At 38.5% G+C, this 15,593-nt stretch overlaps 2 protein-coding genes across 6 annotated transcripts in view; one reads left to right on the forward strand and one right to left on the reverse strand.

The window, feature by feature from the left end:
• Window positions 1–899: 899 nt before the first annotated feature.
• HNRNPH3 (heterogeneous nuclear ribonucleoprotein H3) lies at window positions 900–11,679 on the reverse strand. Of its 5 annotated transcripts, none has more exons than XM_052641314.1 (10): window positions 11,486–11,679; window positions 6,653–6,787; window positions 5,990–6,128; window positions 5,288–5,472; window positions 4,761–4,847; window positions 4,375–4,490; window positions 3,566–3,701; window positions 2,445–2,540; window positions 2,270–2,362; window positions 900–2,092 (listed from the first exon to the last, which is right to left on the reverse strand). In XM_052641314.1, exons 2-10 carry the CDS (start codon window positions 6,762–6,764, stop codon window positions 2,016–2,018), a joined length of 1,041 nt encoding a protein of 346 aa, XP_052497274.1. In that variant the 5' UTR covers window positions 6,765–6,787; window positions 11,486–11,679; the 3' UTR covers window positions 900–2,015. The 5 variants fall into 5 exon arrangements, with proteins under 5 accessions (XP_052497274.1, XP_052497276.1, XP_052497279.1 ...); XM_052641316.1 differs by having other exon boundaries at window positions 11,505–11,635; XM_052641319.1 differs by lacking the exon at window positions 11,486–11,679 and adding an exon at window positions 11,214–11,359 and having other exon boundaries at window positions 5,333–5,472.
• A 155-nt stretch (window positions 11,680–11,834) lies between these two features.
• The window catches only part of PBLD (phenazine biosynthesis like protein domain containing), a 34,207-nt gene continuing 30,448 nt past the window's right edge, over window positions 11,835–15,593 (forward strand). Inside the window, exon 1 of the mRNA XM_052641320.1 lies at window positions 11,835–11,978. The gene's annotated coding sequence lies outside the window, so the exon portion shown is untranslated. The remainder of the gene's footprint in view (window positions 11,979–15,593) is intronic.

A 15,593-nucleotide genomic window follows, 5' to 3' on the forward strand; every position in this document is an offset into this window, starting at 1 on the left:
TACAGGATCATTATTATCCTGAGTACATACTTCTGTTGAGGTTTAAAATTAATTTTCTAAGTTGTCAAAGTATGAAACCACTATTTTACTTTCAGATTTTTTCATAATCCAGTTTTTTGTCTTCAATCAGAATGGACATACAGATTTATAGGTGGTCTTTAATGCTCTGATAGGAGTATTTGAAACATGAAATTATATTCTCTGAACTGTTTTGTACTGATGGGATGGGTTAACATTTTTATGACGAGAATAAGCAAAAATGAAAAATTTCAAGTGCTGTTTTTTATTATTGTGCTTAAACTTTAAAATGTGATTCTCTTAAATACCAACCTTGGTTTCATTCAACAAACCGTGATTTTTAGTCCCAATTTAATTTCTTCACCACTCATGTTATTGCCATTGATTTGGGCCTTTTGTAGGCAGGCTTTTTCTAAGAAAATACTGAAACTTGCTCCATTTTGTTTGACTTGTATCTAGAAACCATCATCTAATTTTGGATTTCATGTAACAGAACTTTGTATTTTGTGCGCTTTGTGTACTGTTCCCTCATCTAGTAGTAACCTAATGCTACCATGGTGCCAAGGAATTGTGATTGAAATTCTCATATTCACACTTCTCTAAAATGTGAATTTTATATAACAAATAAAACACCTGAAGAATTAAGCCTGTTTTAGAAAAGTGGTGTGAGCCTAGTAATTAAGGGAGTAAGTACAGGCAGTAAGATGAATCATTGCTCCAGTTGATAGGTTCCACTTATGCTACCAAGCTACCTTAAGAATGGCAGAAATCATTCGTCACTTTGTCTAATATTCAATTAGATATAGTACCTTCTACCAATTTGATTTCTAATCATTAACTGACACAAAGCATTCTAGGACAGACGCCATACTCATCTCCCACACTGACATTTATTACATTAATAACATTTCTAGCAAAAACAAGTAACAAGTTCAATAACTGAATTCACATTGACAGGTTTCATTTTGATCCATTAGCCAATTCGGAAGAAAAGCCATATTGATCAAAGGGATTAAAAGTAAAGCACCTTTTTTCCTTGCTACATAAAATTATTAAATACAATGGCTCTAAAACTCGAAACAAATTAGATGCAAAATCCAATCTCAAGACTCTCAAGACACAGACTTGTGTCTTACATTTTAAAAAGTAGTCATCTATATACAGTTATTTAAAAAGCCATATGCTTTTAACTATTTGGCTGGAAACTGAATACACCTGTGAGAATTATACTCCACGGTAAATACCTTTGTACTTGTGAATCTCATGTCACCGAGAACCTTAACCTAGTCTAAGACATTTTAAGAACTTACAACTATCACTTTTGGGAAACATTTTTTTGGTACTTCAGTCAAGTGCTGAGGGGATTTATTTCTTCTAAAGTCTAGAGCTAGAATCTAAACTTCCAACAGTTTCATCTGCAGGTAACAGAGTTATGAATATACATTTAAGTCCAGATACCTCCTGGATTTCTAACGTTTCAGAGCTATGCCAGATAAATGTCTGAAAATATAGAATTAGCTGAATTTATACTCCTGAAGTCACCTAAACTCATCTTTAGGTTTTATATTTACAGTGTTGTCCAGGAGAAATTAAAGAGTAACACTAATTATTCTCCAAGCTCTATTCCAGATGTCTGCTTATTAAGACTTGTAGTTTATGCAAGATTACACTAAACTACTTCTTTAAAGCTAACAGTAAAATGCATCAACCCAAATCTTATGAAAGCAGCACATCCTCAGGAGTAACTAGTATATAAAAAGTATCAACATCAGTGGTTTGAATATAAAAATTTATTTTTTTAAGTCAAAGTATGCAACAAATAAAACCTACAGAAAACAGATTTTCCCATCACAATCTGTTGCTTTACCAAATAATATTTTGAAAACACATTCCTTCAGTCATTATAAAGTTCTTAAAATACAAAAGAAAGTAATTCTGTAAGAAAGTCTAGTAGACCAGATGCTGTTGTCAGGACTTTTATGTGTGTGGTTATGCTTTTAGTACATCCCACGCCATCCACCTCCACTCATGCCACCTTGCCCATAATAACCGCCACTGCCTCCACCACCACGGCCTTAGGGAAAAAAGACATTAAGAACCGTTTAGTAGAGGATACAAATGCATAAATTATTAAAAATATAGACAATATTGTAAGTCAACTATACTTCAATTTTAAAAAAGGAACAATATATGAACTTTAAACTGTACAACATATGGGGACTCAAACTGAACCAGAGTAAAAGACACTCACCATAACCACCCAAGCCATCAGGAGTACCATATCCTCCACTGTAATTGTTCCCCATTCCCATTCTTCCAACAGAGCCATAGCCTCCCTGATTATCTTTAAAAAAAAAAAAAAAAAAAGTTTGAGATTGACTTGCTAAGTGTCTAACTCAGCTTAATATTTAAAAAGCTTTACATACCCATTCCATCTCTGCCGTAGCCTCCCATTCCAGAACCTCCCATTCCAGAGCCGCCTCCAGGCGTTGAATTCAAGAAAAGTTCAATGTATCGATGTTCTTTTGAGTAATAGGAGAAAAAGGAATGTTGAATAAAATTTATAAATAAGTGCGAAAAGGCTGACTAGCTAACATTAATGTGAAAAAGAATGCTTGCAAATTCCTAGTGGAGTGACGATATAACTAAAATCTAAGGTTTGTTTAAACTGTTGAAGCTTGAACTAGTTGCAAGTGTTTTATGCTTCAGTTTCCTTATCTATAAAAGGGCTAATTCATTATTTTAGAACCTGCTGGTATACATCTTAAAAATAATTCCAGAACTTCCCTGGTGGTTCAGTGGTTAAGAATCTGCCTGCCAATGCAGGGGCCACAGTTTCAATCCCTGGTTTGGGAAGATTCCACCCACATGCTGCAGAACTAAGCCCATGTGCCACAACTACTAAGCCTGCACTCAAGAGCTACAACTACCGAGGCCCAAGCACCCGAGCGCCTGTGCTTTGCAACAAGAGATGCCACCATAAGAAGCCCACACACTGCAACTAGAGAGTAGCCCCTGCTTGCCACAGCTAAGAGCCCTTGCACAGCAACAAAGACCCAGTGTGCCCATAAAAAAAAAAAAAAAAAAAAACCCTTGATATATATGTATTCCAGGCCCATCATAGAACTGAATTAGCACCTTGAGGGTAGTGTCCAGGGCAACTTATTTTTATTAAGTATCAAGTGATTGATGTATGGTCAGATTTGGGAATCACTAGTGGTGATTAAATTTAATGGCTTAAAAACAGATTTGATGACATGGAGAAATAACTCACCCAAAGTTATCAATGTATAGGTTGAGAAATAGTATTAATTTCTAAACGGCATAAAAACTTAGGTAAGTGCAACAAACATTTTTCCTGTGTAGTAACTTAAGCTCTAATAATCTGTGAAGTATAAAGAGCCTGAGTTATACTCTTCAATAGAAAGCCCCTCAGAAAGCCAAGTCTAAACTTACTAGCACCCACATGGTTTCAGGTGCCAGATCACTAAGCTCCTAGAACCCCTTACATTTGAGGAATCACAAATCAGAGAGTTATACCACTTACGCATGTTATTCTTATCTTTAGACATGGCAGCTACCGCATCTTCATGTGTCACAAACTCTACATCTGCTTCTCCTGTTGCTCTGCCATCAGCTCCAATATCAATATGCACTCGGATTGGATTTAGTGGTGAGAAGAACTAAAGAAAACACTTCTTTTACTTTTCTATTTAGACTACTGAAAGACAATTACCATGCATATTGGTTAAGTATTTTAAGCTAGAGAAGAGTTTACACCCTAAGGGAAGGCGGCTGACTATACTCAGAGAGAAAAGAAAAGCAAGCTTCTCTTCCAAGAAAGTTATTTCAAAATTGTTTGAAATAAGTGACCCGAGAGACTGACATGCAGAGAAATTGGGTATTATGAATCAGAACAACAGAGTTTGATAAACCTACCAACTGTATATGCATAGGTCCCAAAATATATAATTTAATTCTAACTGCAAGTTAATCAGATTTAAGTGACCCCTCAAAGCACCTGAAAATTAGTCCAGTTGGCTTCCAGTAAAATCAATGGCAAAATGTTTCTTTAAGGGCTAGATGATAAATACCCTCAGCTTTGTAGGCCATTGGGGTCTCAACAAATAATGAATGAGTGATTGACTTGGCCCCAAGGGCTGAAATTTGCTTATTTTCTAACCAATTTGTAATGAAGCAGTTTCAAATCAGTAATAGTAGCCATTATTTTCAGTTCCTCATTTCTGTATCAGTCTGGGAAAACCAAACCACTCAAACTTACTGACTTGCTACATATAATACTCAAATTAGACACTATGATTATATATAAAACCACTAATTACTAAAATTACTCACATTAGCAATATCATTTTCAGTTGCACGAAAAGGCAGTCCTCTCATATGTACAAAATGACCACCATGAAAACCCGAACTTGCATCACCAGCTCCACCATAACCATGTCCTCCCATACCTAGAAAATAAAATTTCCAAAGGTTGTTTCTTTCCTATACACACCTTTCCCTATTTATACACTTTTCACTGACACCTCAAGTAATCGTAACACTTAGTTTTTCTAAATATCATACAGAAATTTTTCTGTAAGTATATATCTATATAAAGCCCTATGTAGGAATACACTGAAATATGCCCAAGTTGACTTTTGTATACAAGTCACCTATACTAAGTGCATGTAAAGCAAATACTAAAATTCACCTAAAAATCACCATCTTTAATATTTTACCTCTTCCATCTCTCATTCTGTCATCAAAGCCATCATTTCCATAGCCGTAATTATTATAGCCACCATAGTCATCAAAACCTCCATAACCTGTGTAATTTAAGGAAAAATACATGAATAAGCTTTCAAGAGATTAAAATTTTATAATCTAGTTTATAAAAATGTATCTTCTGACAGCACTCTGGTTAACTTACTGTTACAAGTTTGCAACACCCATTTTAGTGCATATTAGAAAAGCAGTTAACACTTGTATGAAAAGCACACATTTAGACATAAAAAAATTTTTATCCTGATGCGAAACAGAAAAGGTCAAAACGTGGTAATCTCTTAAAAATTTTTGTGTAGGTAAACTAGGTGCCAATACACACATCAATCAAGTCCCATAGCTGCCCATGGGAATCCACATTTGTATGAATAGATTTATTAAACCTAGTAGGTACTGAAATTACTGCCATTTCTGTATTTCTTGACAAAGTGTCAGAAACATTAAGAAAATGACAACAGAACCTTTGTTCATTAGATACACATACCACCATCATATCCATCACCTCCTCGTCGCATTCTGTCATACATACTTCCACGCCCAGCTCCATAATAACCCCCTCTTCCTCCTATTGGTCTATCATATGGTCCTGGTCGCTGGCCCAGCAATCTTCTTGGTGGATCATAAAATCCTTTGATTTCACTCCTGCTACTTCTGAAGATCTCAATATACCTATTTGAAAATGGTTTAAGGTACAGGTTTCAGCATAAATGTATTAGAGTAAATAAAATACTGGGCAAAATGCAGTAAGTTTTTCTACATCTAGATATAACCCAATTAAAATTGCCTAAATACACCAAAAGTTAACATTCTTTTACACCTACAAACTTAAATAATTAATATTTAAGTTTTAAAAGACAAATTAAGTCATTTGAAAACAATTCACAAAATACAACTTTAAGTTTGTTTTATTCAGTATATAATAGATGTTTAGAGAAAATAGTTGATTATACAAAAACATTTATCAACATCATCCTACAGAAAAATGGAAACAATCTAATTTTAATTTAAGCAAACTATTAGCATTAATTCCCCACCCAAATCTGTAGTTTCCAAGTTAAATTTAGATAATTATCAATTCTTTTAAACTACCCCAGAAAAATGTTACTGTTACCCCCCCATTAAGCAATAGTGACCCACAACCCCCAAAAATAAAAATTTAACACCATCCCAAACTCTCCATCCCCACCTGTGCCCTATTCTTTCCTTGTGTTTCCCCAGAGCATTTTCTGCTATCTCCTTTGAAGCAAACTGCACGAAGGCCTCCCCTGTGCTTCTCCCCTGGTAGTCCATCGTCAATGTTATCCCATTTGGCACGATTTCCAACCCTTTAACCCAAGGACAAATAACCCCATCAAGGGGAACAGTGTTAAAGGCTGAAACATTCCCATCTGAATCAAATATTTAAAACAAGTCTAAACAAAACAAAACAAAAAAAAGCTTAGTTTCCCCATCACCCCATAATACAAAGGAAGATCTTTTCAAATATTACTGGATTTTTTTTTTTTTTTGCGACCAATGTCTTTTAAAATTACACACACACTCAAAAAAGGCCTCCTAATATTACATGGAAAAAAAATCAAATTTAACTATGCTCCATATGTTAATTCATGATTCATTTCATCATACATAATTACTCTCAATTATGTTCACTGCACATTAGTTAGGTTTTACATATTTTTACACATTCTGTATTGAATATTAACTGGAGCACATTTCATAACTTAATACATTAACCCAGATACACTCAAATCAAAAAGTCCCCCAAACAAATGGGTTTTACAAATTAAAAACTGAGTAATAGAAATATACAATTAAGATACTACTAAACTTTGACTAATACTAGAGGTACCTTGAAAGAACTGAACTATTTCCTCTTTGCTGCAACCAAATGGCAGTCCACGAAGTCGTACTGTCCCATCACTAGCGTCATTTGGACCATTATGTTTCATAACCCAATCCATCTCAATACCGTTTGATTTAAATGCTATAAAAAATAAACAAGCACACAAAGCAGTCAATCAAAATACACTCTTGCCAGAGGTACTGAAGAACCAACTCTCAGTGGTACACAACAGCAAATGTAACATATGGTTATACAATGGTACAATACCTTTCTATTACAGGGCAGACAAGACTGGGTAATGGCAGTAAAACCTTCCCCCAATCTTGCATTTCTAAGTATTAAAATGTTATAATTTTAAGAAAACGTCATAATTCTACCATCAATCTTCACACTCAACTTTTTTACCCTGTCCATCTTAATGTCAACTCTAGTCTTTTCCTCATGTCTCAAATGTTCCTTCACATATTCCAAATTTTATTATTCACTTGAAATACACAAATTCTTCAAAAAAAAAAAAAAAAAAAACACCAAAAAACCCCTCAAAAGTTGTATACAGTACCACCAGCCATTCACAGTAAGAGCCTAAGTCAGAAGTACAGTGAGTACTCCTTTTGATGTTGCAAAAATGGTACTAAAGTCTAACTTATTACTGTCTTAATTAGGCTGAGTTTTAAAACTAAGATAAAAGGGCACCCAAAAATGGCTTTTTAAAGCCACCTGTTTGGCAATTATTGAAGATAGTATATTAAAAACCAGTTCACTCACTACTTTTAGTTTTTTTCCTTAAATTAACGAAATCACATTCAAAGTTATTAAAAAGGGTACAAGAAGCCCTCCTTCCCCCCTCAAAAGAACTCATCCACCAAATTTCCATCCTGAGACAATCACCCTTTCTTTTAACAATTCCCAAACACTTTAAAGAGGTTAATGCAGAAGTCCTTCAGCTGCAGAAACTTACCAGATCTTATAAATTTCTCTATGCAGCTGTAGGAATCCTACTCACCTGAATATTTCAAACCTTTCCCTCACCACCTCCTCCCCTGTAAACAAAACAATTTGTTCACTTGATTCCTTTAAGCTTGAGGATATTTCATATAAGCAGTATTCATTAATACTTAATTTCACACGATCTAATTATTAGCCCAACTGTTTGGGGTAGCATCTGCAAAGAGGAAAAATTTCTCCCTAGAACCCATGCATTTAAAATAAGCTAATGTAGAAATTATCCAGATGTGGCTATTCAGCAAATTCCTCTGTATATGAATCACCTTTGTACTTGTTTGCTTTGCATGTGTGTGCTTAGTCCAACTCTGCCTTTTTTCAACGCTATCCTAAGTGCCAGTCTAGACACAGATGTTCAAGATTTTTATCTGACATTACAGCTAACTCTTAAGCACGAAAATAACTGGGAAGAACTTTTAAGACAAAGGAAACTCTTGGTTTGAATACCTAGTCTGTCACTCACTGCTACCTAATTTATTAATAAGCAAACTACTTAACCTCTGCATTCAACTGTAAAATGTAGCTGTGGTACTTACACCTCACTGGACTCGCAAGAATCCAAGCTTAGTCTGCAACACTGAATGTAATCATTCAATGGTGGCCACTGTTACTGGATTCTAAGGGGCCTTGTAAAACTGATGAAATAAGCTACAAACAAAATAACTGAACCTTACAGGATAGGAACCTATCCTGAAAGGAAATAAGGACATAACTATAAGTTTTTTTTCAAAGTCAACAGAGGCTTAAATTTTCAAGCATCTTCAGGAGTTGTCGGGGGGGGGGGGGGGGGGGGGGGGAGGAGGAGGGTCTCTGGAAAGGTTTACTTGGATACATAATCAGCTAGACAATTAGTCCCCCTGAAAGTAGGCTTTGGGCAAAGGAGACATTTTGGAGATCTTGATCATTTTCTTAAGGGGGGGGGGACAAAGCAACAACCCAAGACATACCCGTTTTATATAATATAAAGGGGAATTTAGCCAATAGAAGTGGAAAAAATGCAAAGGATCTAAGCCTCCATTTGTTAACCTCCAAATGAAAAACTTAAGACCTTGGCAAAATCAATCTAATTTGTTGTGAAAAGACCTTAAAAGTGGTGGCTTTCTATCATTTAGAACATTTCCCCCCCACAATGTAAAGGTCCTGTTTCATGAACAAATACCTTCCCTCCCAAAGAGGGAAACCGACTTATCTTTACTGTAAATCTTATTAGTACTTTGCAAGAAACACTGGCAAGGAAACTAGGTTTGATTTTTGGATCAGCCTGTACCAATGAGACCTATATAAAACAAAGTCTATTAAAAAAAATACCAAACTGTCAATACAATTTAAATCGGGGTAAGTTAAACAGATTCGGAAGACGAACTATTTTATAGGCCAACTCTTCATCCCAGGTGTATGAAGAGTACCCAAAATAAAGCCTCACTATTATCTCCTCAAAAGTTTTGAACCAAGAATTCTATTTAGAAAACAAAACCAAGACAGATTCTAAACTCATTAAGAGCATCTGTTCTTATACATTAATAAAGCTGTCTCTGAAACTACCTAAATAAACATTTACTAATTATTCAGGATAATCCATCTCAACCTTTCTTTGCAATAGTGTCTAATGGCTAATGTCCAGGGGCTAATTTTTTTTAAAGAATTCCTAGTGTTAGAATACCAGATGCTGGAATACTAGGATAATCTTGGTCAGTTCTATGTGAGATTTAAAATATAATTTCCTAAACATTATGCTACTCGAAGGATGCCAGTCACATGCCAGATGTTGCATGACTTTAAGTGGGGGAAACTTATGGTATGTGAACTGTATCCCAAAGCGGTTAAGAAAGCAACTAACAAAGGCAAGAGACAAAATTTCTTTATAACACAGAGGCATATACCATCTTCATAAATACAATACACAAAATAAGCACTTGATGCATTAGTAACTTTCTAAACGGTAGCCCAACTGCTACTAAAAAATGAGAAGGAACCTCAAAATTTGGTCAAGAAATGATAAAATACTTAACACGGAAATTTTACATCATTCCGCTTTCATTGTGCTTGCTTCTTAATTTTAAAAACAAATAAGAGACACCACTACTACCTAAAGGAAGTGAAGCCTCTAAAATGATTGGGTTTTCTAGAACAATTTTACCAGCCAATGCAGTTCAGTCACTTGTTTACCAAAATAAGAACACCAGAAGAACAGTTATTAAAAATATTAAGGCAATTAGGTGGATTTCCAAATTACCATGCAGATGAAAAAGCGGGAAAGAAAAAATGTTTCCAGGGTAATTCAATCAGGGAAGCTGTTACATCACATACTATTGATAATTTATAGGAAACTGGGCTGTCTTTTCAAAGTCCACAAGCACAGAAAATCTTCAGCAATAGGAACTGTAGTTATTTAAAAGCTGTAGAAATACCCATGCCTATACCTTTTGTACGGCTTCAATGAAAATTACAGACAATTCTCCAACGTTCTAAGGACTAAAACCATCGCAACATCACATGACTGAACTTGCTGTTTGTCTTTCTGTAGAGCAGGCTTATTTTCTTGGTCAAAATGTTACTACAGTGCTACACACCAAATAAAAAACAGGCTTAGCTACCAAAAGAAAATAAACCCTGTGTTTTTAAGTATTTTGTTTCCATGGCCTTACAATCTTTACACAAAATACAACCCTTGGAGACTTAATAATTCCTATACACAGTTTTGCCATCACTGGTGGTGGTTTAATAACTGTTTCCCCCAAATAAAACTCTTACTTAATTCTAACCCAGTATTTGCCAAACTACACAAAACCATTACACCATCCCATCCCCGCTCAAAGGTTCAGAATGCCTCTTTTCATTGTTCATCTATTTGAAATAAGCCCATTTCAAATTCCTATTTGATAAATCACTCGCTTTTCTGCTTACAAAACAATTACCCACAGTCTTTCAATAAGTTTAAGATAAGCATGGGAAGGGGGGGGAACCCTTTGGAAAATGAGTACGTACTCTTTTCGAAGTTCCAAATGTGGAATATAAGGGCCGGCTAAGCGTCCTTTATTCCGCCCCGGAGACTTTTCGTTTATCTAGCTGCCCTAGAGACCGAAGAGCTAGGGAGAGTACGCCACTTCCTAGCCCGGCAGCCAAGCTTGGCTTAAAAACCTTCGCCACCGGGCGGCGGAATTACAAAGGAGGCCGTTTGCCTCCTTTGTCCTGGATTTAGGAGTTGAGCGCCTTCGTCGCCATTGGGTTGCCTCCCCCAGCTCCAGCCTCTCTCATCTTGGGAATCTGCGTCAGAAGTCACTCGCAGTCCCGCCGGCCCAGGTAGCCCAGCCGAGACTGCGGAGGAAGGGCGGCCTCGGTGGGAGGCCAGGCCCAGCCGGCGCCATTTCCATCGGGAGCGCGCCCGACGGCCCAGATCCTCCCCACACCCAAGTGCCCAGCCTTTCCCTGCTCGCTTCCTTCCCACCCTTATCCCTTCCGCGAAGCTTTAACCACCCCCGGCCTCCCAAATCAGTTTTCGGAAGCTGAGGAGCAAAAAGCAGAAAGAGGAGAAGGGCGGGAAGCCGAGGGCGCCGCGCTGCCGTACCCAAAATGGCGGAAGCCAAACCAGCAGGGAATGGAGGGGAAATGCTGGATGACCCCCACTTCGGGGCTCGGCTTCATCCACTGAATTCCGCCTGAGTTAATCCTCCTTCCGACAGGCCGCCTTGCTGGAAGTGGGAGATCGCCTGGGAGGCGCAGCCTGGCTGCCTCCAAGTGGCGACCTCCACACTTCCCCCACTCCGCCGCCCCACCCCCTCCCAGTCGCTCTTCCGTCCTTCTCCCGACTCCGCTCTCCAAACTACCAGCCCAACCTACCCCCTTTTACTTCAGATACCCTGTCGGGCGACAGTAGCGCCGACTCCGGTGCTCGCGGGGCCTGGCTGTGAGGAAGTAGAAGTCGCCCGCCTCGGGTAGAGCTCCCACAACGGTTCTTCCAACCGTCTCCAGCGGTGGCAACCGCTAAGGGAGCTGCGCAGCAGAGGTACTGGCTTGGGGGGATGGGAGAGAGCGAGCGAGGAGAAGTGGGTGGAGCGAGAGCAAGGAAAACCGACCGGTTCCGCGCTCGCGAGACTCTCGCGAGACAGGAGAGTCGGTCTCTCCTTGGGGCCGGCGGCAAGAAGTGCGCTTGCGCGTTACGCGGTCGGATGACTAGTTGGGTGAGAGGTGGAGAGAAGACGGGGTTAGTCAAGTCAGAGAAAGGGGCCGCGAACTCCACCTTTCCTGCTTACTATATAGCCATCAAGTTCTCGGAGCAAACCCTTCTGCTCTCTCTCGAGGAGGATGTGAAGTGGCAGTAATAGGCCTATCCGTGCGTATTGTAGGAACCCGTGGTGTCCGGGTGTGGAAAAGTTCTCTGAGAGCATCAGAGAACAAGTTCTGTAGAGGCCCCGCCCTTACCCAGCGTCACCTGCGTGGAAGGGGCCCCACGTGGTTCGGCTGCCAAAAGTGGGGAGGGCTTTTCTTGTCCACCATGTTTGCGTTATGCAGTAAAAAGAGTAGGGCTTCTCCGCTGGAAAGATACGAAAGCGACCACCAGGCCCTGATTTGGGCTGGGCCTCTTGCCCTGGCCTTGGCGCTCACGGCGCAGCCGCCCTAAAGTGTGCCTCTTTAGGGGCGGGTTGTGTTACTGACAATCTCCTTGTTTCCTTCTCTCCTTTGCATTTTCTCTTGGTTTTAATCTCTCCCACTTTATAATTTCAGTTACCCATCTACCGCTTGCGTCGCCCGACTTTGAGTTGTTTTCCAACTAGTGCTTTGCATTCTTGAAAAACGCCTGTACAAGTGACAACTAGTAATTTTTGGTTGTGCTGGGTCTCATACCACTAAGGTTCCTAGTGACGGCTTTTAGGAGAAAAAAAAAAAAAAAGCTGAATTTCTGTAAGAAGAGTGGAGGGCAGTCCTAGTACCGAGATCAGCGCAAGTTGAACAAACGAAAGAACGAGATCAGTGAAAGTTAACTTGCAAACAAGGAACGTATATCAAATGCGGGGGAGAGACGGAAATGAGTGTGAGTAAAGCGGATGTTCCAGTAGGTTGGGAATGTGGATAAAACTAGGTTTTAGGCCTTAAATATTCAGTCAGAGACTTTACAGACCCTAGCCCGTCGAGGGTGGGGTGATCGGGCGCAAGGAGTATTAGCAGTAGACAAACTAGAATAATTTCTCCTCCTTGAGGTATGCAGTCTGTAGTGTGGAGAAAGGTCGTCAGTTACCGTCATACAATGGAAACTTCCATTTCGTGGCTATAATACATCCCCAAACCTGCTTAAGACAAGTGGGTAGTAAGAATTGGCTAGGTCATAATGTCCTACTGCCTTTTGTGAGACTCCCTCAAAATAACCCTCAAGAGAAATGGAGAAGGGAAAAGGTGGTCTTCATTATAAGAGAGAGAAAAGCAAAACGGATAGTGTAATAACGATAGCTCACGATTATTGAGAGCTTGCTTGAGCGAGGTGCTGTGCTCAATTCACTGACTCTTTATAACCCTAAAAATAATATCCCCATTTTACAGATGATATGCCTAAATTCTGGAGAAATTTAAAAAGATAACCCAAGATCACACCTAGTGACAGAAACCAGGATTGAAACCCAAATGGTTTTACCCCAGGGACTAGGATCTTAAAAGCACTATGGACCTACCTGGGGATGTATTAAGGGAACAAAATAGGTTTAGGCAAATTGAAGTCAGTTCCCCTAAATAACGCTCCATCATCTCTGGAGACCTGCAGTTAACAGTTTATTGGCTGGAGACTTTTGAACTGGCCTGAAACTTGGTATCACTGACTGGAGGTGGGGGAGGTTTCTTTTCTCTTTTTTCCTAATGATTCCTGTATTAGTAAAGACTCCAAGGTCCTTCTTCAGATGGAATTCTTCCCTGGATTCAAATTATATCATTATCCTTTCTGACTTTCAACCTGATTTGGTAAATGGAATTCTGTAATCCCTTTTACCCCTTGCCTGAATTCAATTTGTTTACCGCCTGACTGAGTTTGGCATTCTCTCCACATATTTTTTATGGCTATGGGTCAAAATCCTAAAATCGTTCTAATGACTTTTCATCACCAAACTGCAGTGTTTTCTTTGGGGTTTTTTTTGGCCACAATTTCTTTGTATTGGGCACTCTCCTGTTGGCCAACATGAATGCTTAGGAAGGACTTGAAATTAGCAGATACATTCCTTTTGCCTTTTTTTTTATTATAGCAAGTAGGACGTTTTGAGTTTTTAAAAAATACATTATATAGGGATAAACTTAATTTTTATTTGGCTTCCTATTTTGTGCCTGCTCAGTTGCTCATTCGTGTCCAACACTTTGGGACTCCATGGACTGTAGCCTGCCAGGCTTCTCTGTCCATGGAATTTTCCAGGCAAGAAGACTGGAGTAGATTGCCATTTCCTACTCCAGAGGATTTTCCTGACCCAGAGATTGAACCTGGGTTCTTGCATCTCCTGTGTTGGCAGGTGGATTCTTTAAAACTCAGTGCTTTTCTCAAAAGAAAAAGTGTCTATCAACTATTCCTGTCTGCAAGTTGAGTCCTTTAAGGCTTGGTGAAATTGGCTCACCACTGCTTTAGTGGTCCCTACAGAATTGTTTCCAGATCAGTCTCTGTGGAATTGTTTCCATAGAGATGGTTAGAACTAAGAACTCCCAGCTGCATTGGGGTGTATTTGATTTTGTTTTTTCCCTCTTTGTCTTCCTTTCCATCATTTCAGTGCTTTTCTATTATATCGAAATCAGAGGGACCCTGGAGAGGATCTTGTTAGAGGCCAAAATGAGAGAAAAGATGAAAAAGGAGAAGGAAATAGAAGTACCCACAGCTCCCAGAGGAAAACAAGACACAGACATGTGATCATGACTACACCACCAGGAAGAGAACAGGAAAATTCCATGCAGAGCTTGAAAAAAGAAGAAAGAAATTGAAGAGATTGCACTCCTCTGGGGGAGGGAAAGCACATTAACTAAAAATTGGCTAAAATAGTTGTTCACATACCCCTATCACGTTCTGAAATAACGTAAAAACGGGATTATAATCTTTGTCTATAGGAAAAGCAAATAAAAACAACAAACCCACACATAAGTTTCTAGGAGTGTTTCTAAATGCTTTCTGAGCACTACATCTGTCGTACTAAGGTTTTGTGAAATGCTTATTCTTTGATTTATATCATATATTAATATACTGTCTTTAGAAAGCAGTGATCTTCTCCATAGCAATTCAAAATTATTTCTCAAGACAAAGCTTAATTACAGTTTACATTCTTGATATTTTGTTTGTTTGTTTGTTTCTTCAAATCACCTTAGTGTTTATTCTGGGATTAGGGAAACCAAGAGGTCTCATCCAATTTGAATAATCATACACTAAGTAAACAAATTGGAAAAAAGTGTCTAGCACACTTTCTCTACTTTTTGAAAATAATTTAAAAATGTTGAATATTATTTCTGTTCCAGTGGATTGCTGGGAAGAACAGGGAAAACAGCCACAAAAGATAGCTACTTAAGGAATTTAAATCAAATTATTATATTGCTTTTAATATTCCATAAGCATACTGATAACTTAGAGAACACAATACAGATATCAGACCATTCCCTCCCTTTCCTCACATGATTTTAAACTTCTGAGTCATAGTTAAAATACATGTTTTCATTATATACATATCAATATATATGCCTGTTAGTGTACAAATAACAATGGTTATATTGGGGGTGAAGGCACTTTAACTAATTTTCACCACAGTCTAGCAAAGTTATTATTTGTTGAACCAATAAATAGAAGAATCAGAAGATAAAGTAATGCTCCAAACTTTACAAAAAAAATCAATGACAAAATTAGAATTGTCTTCATAACCAGGGAGTCAGATCGGCCTAGGTTCTAACCCTAAGATTTCACACTTACCTACAGCTGTTTGATTCTGAGGCAGTTAACTTTCCG

The sequence above is a fragment of the Budorcas taxicolor genome, chromosome 5 (genome assembly GCF_023091745.1).
Source record: "Budorcas taxicolor isolate Tak-1 chromosome 5, Takin1.1, whole genome shotgun sequence".
NCBI lineage: Eukaryota > Metazoa > Chordata > Mammalia > Artiodactyla > Bovidae > Budorcas > Budorcas taxicolor.

Coding starts and splice junctions, on each gene's coding strand:
- HNRNPH3 (XM_052641314.1), bottom strand. CDS start 6,764: ATGGATTGGGTTATGAAACATAATGGTCCAAATGACGCTAGTGATGGG. Junction 5,473..5,989: donor AAGGAAAGAATAGGGCACAG/GTGGGGATGGAG, acceptor ATTTTCAAATAG/GTATATTGAGATCTTCAGAA. Junction 2,093..2,269: donor TGATGGCTTGGGTGGTTATG/GTGAGTGTCTTT, acceptor TTTTTCCCTAAG/GCCGTGGTGGTGGAGGCAGT.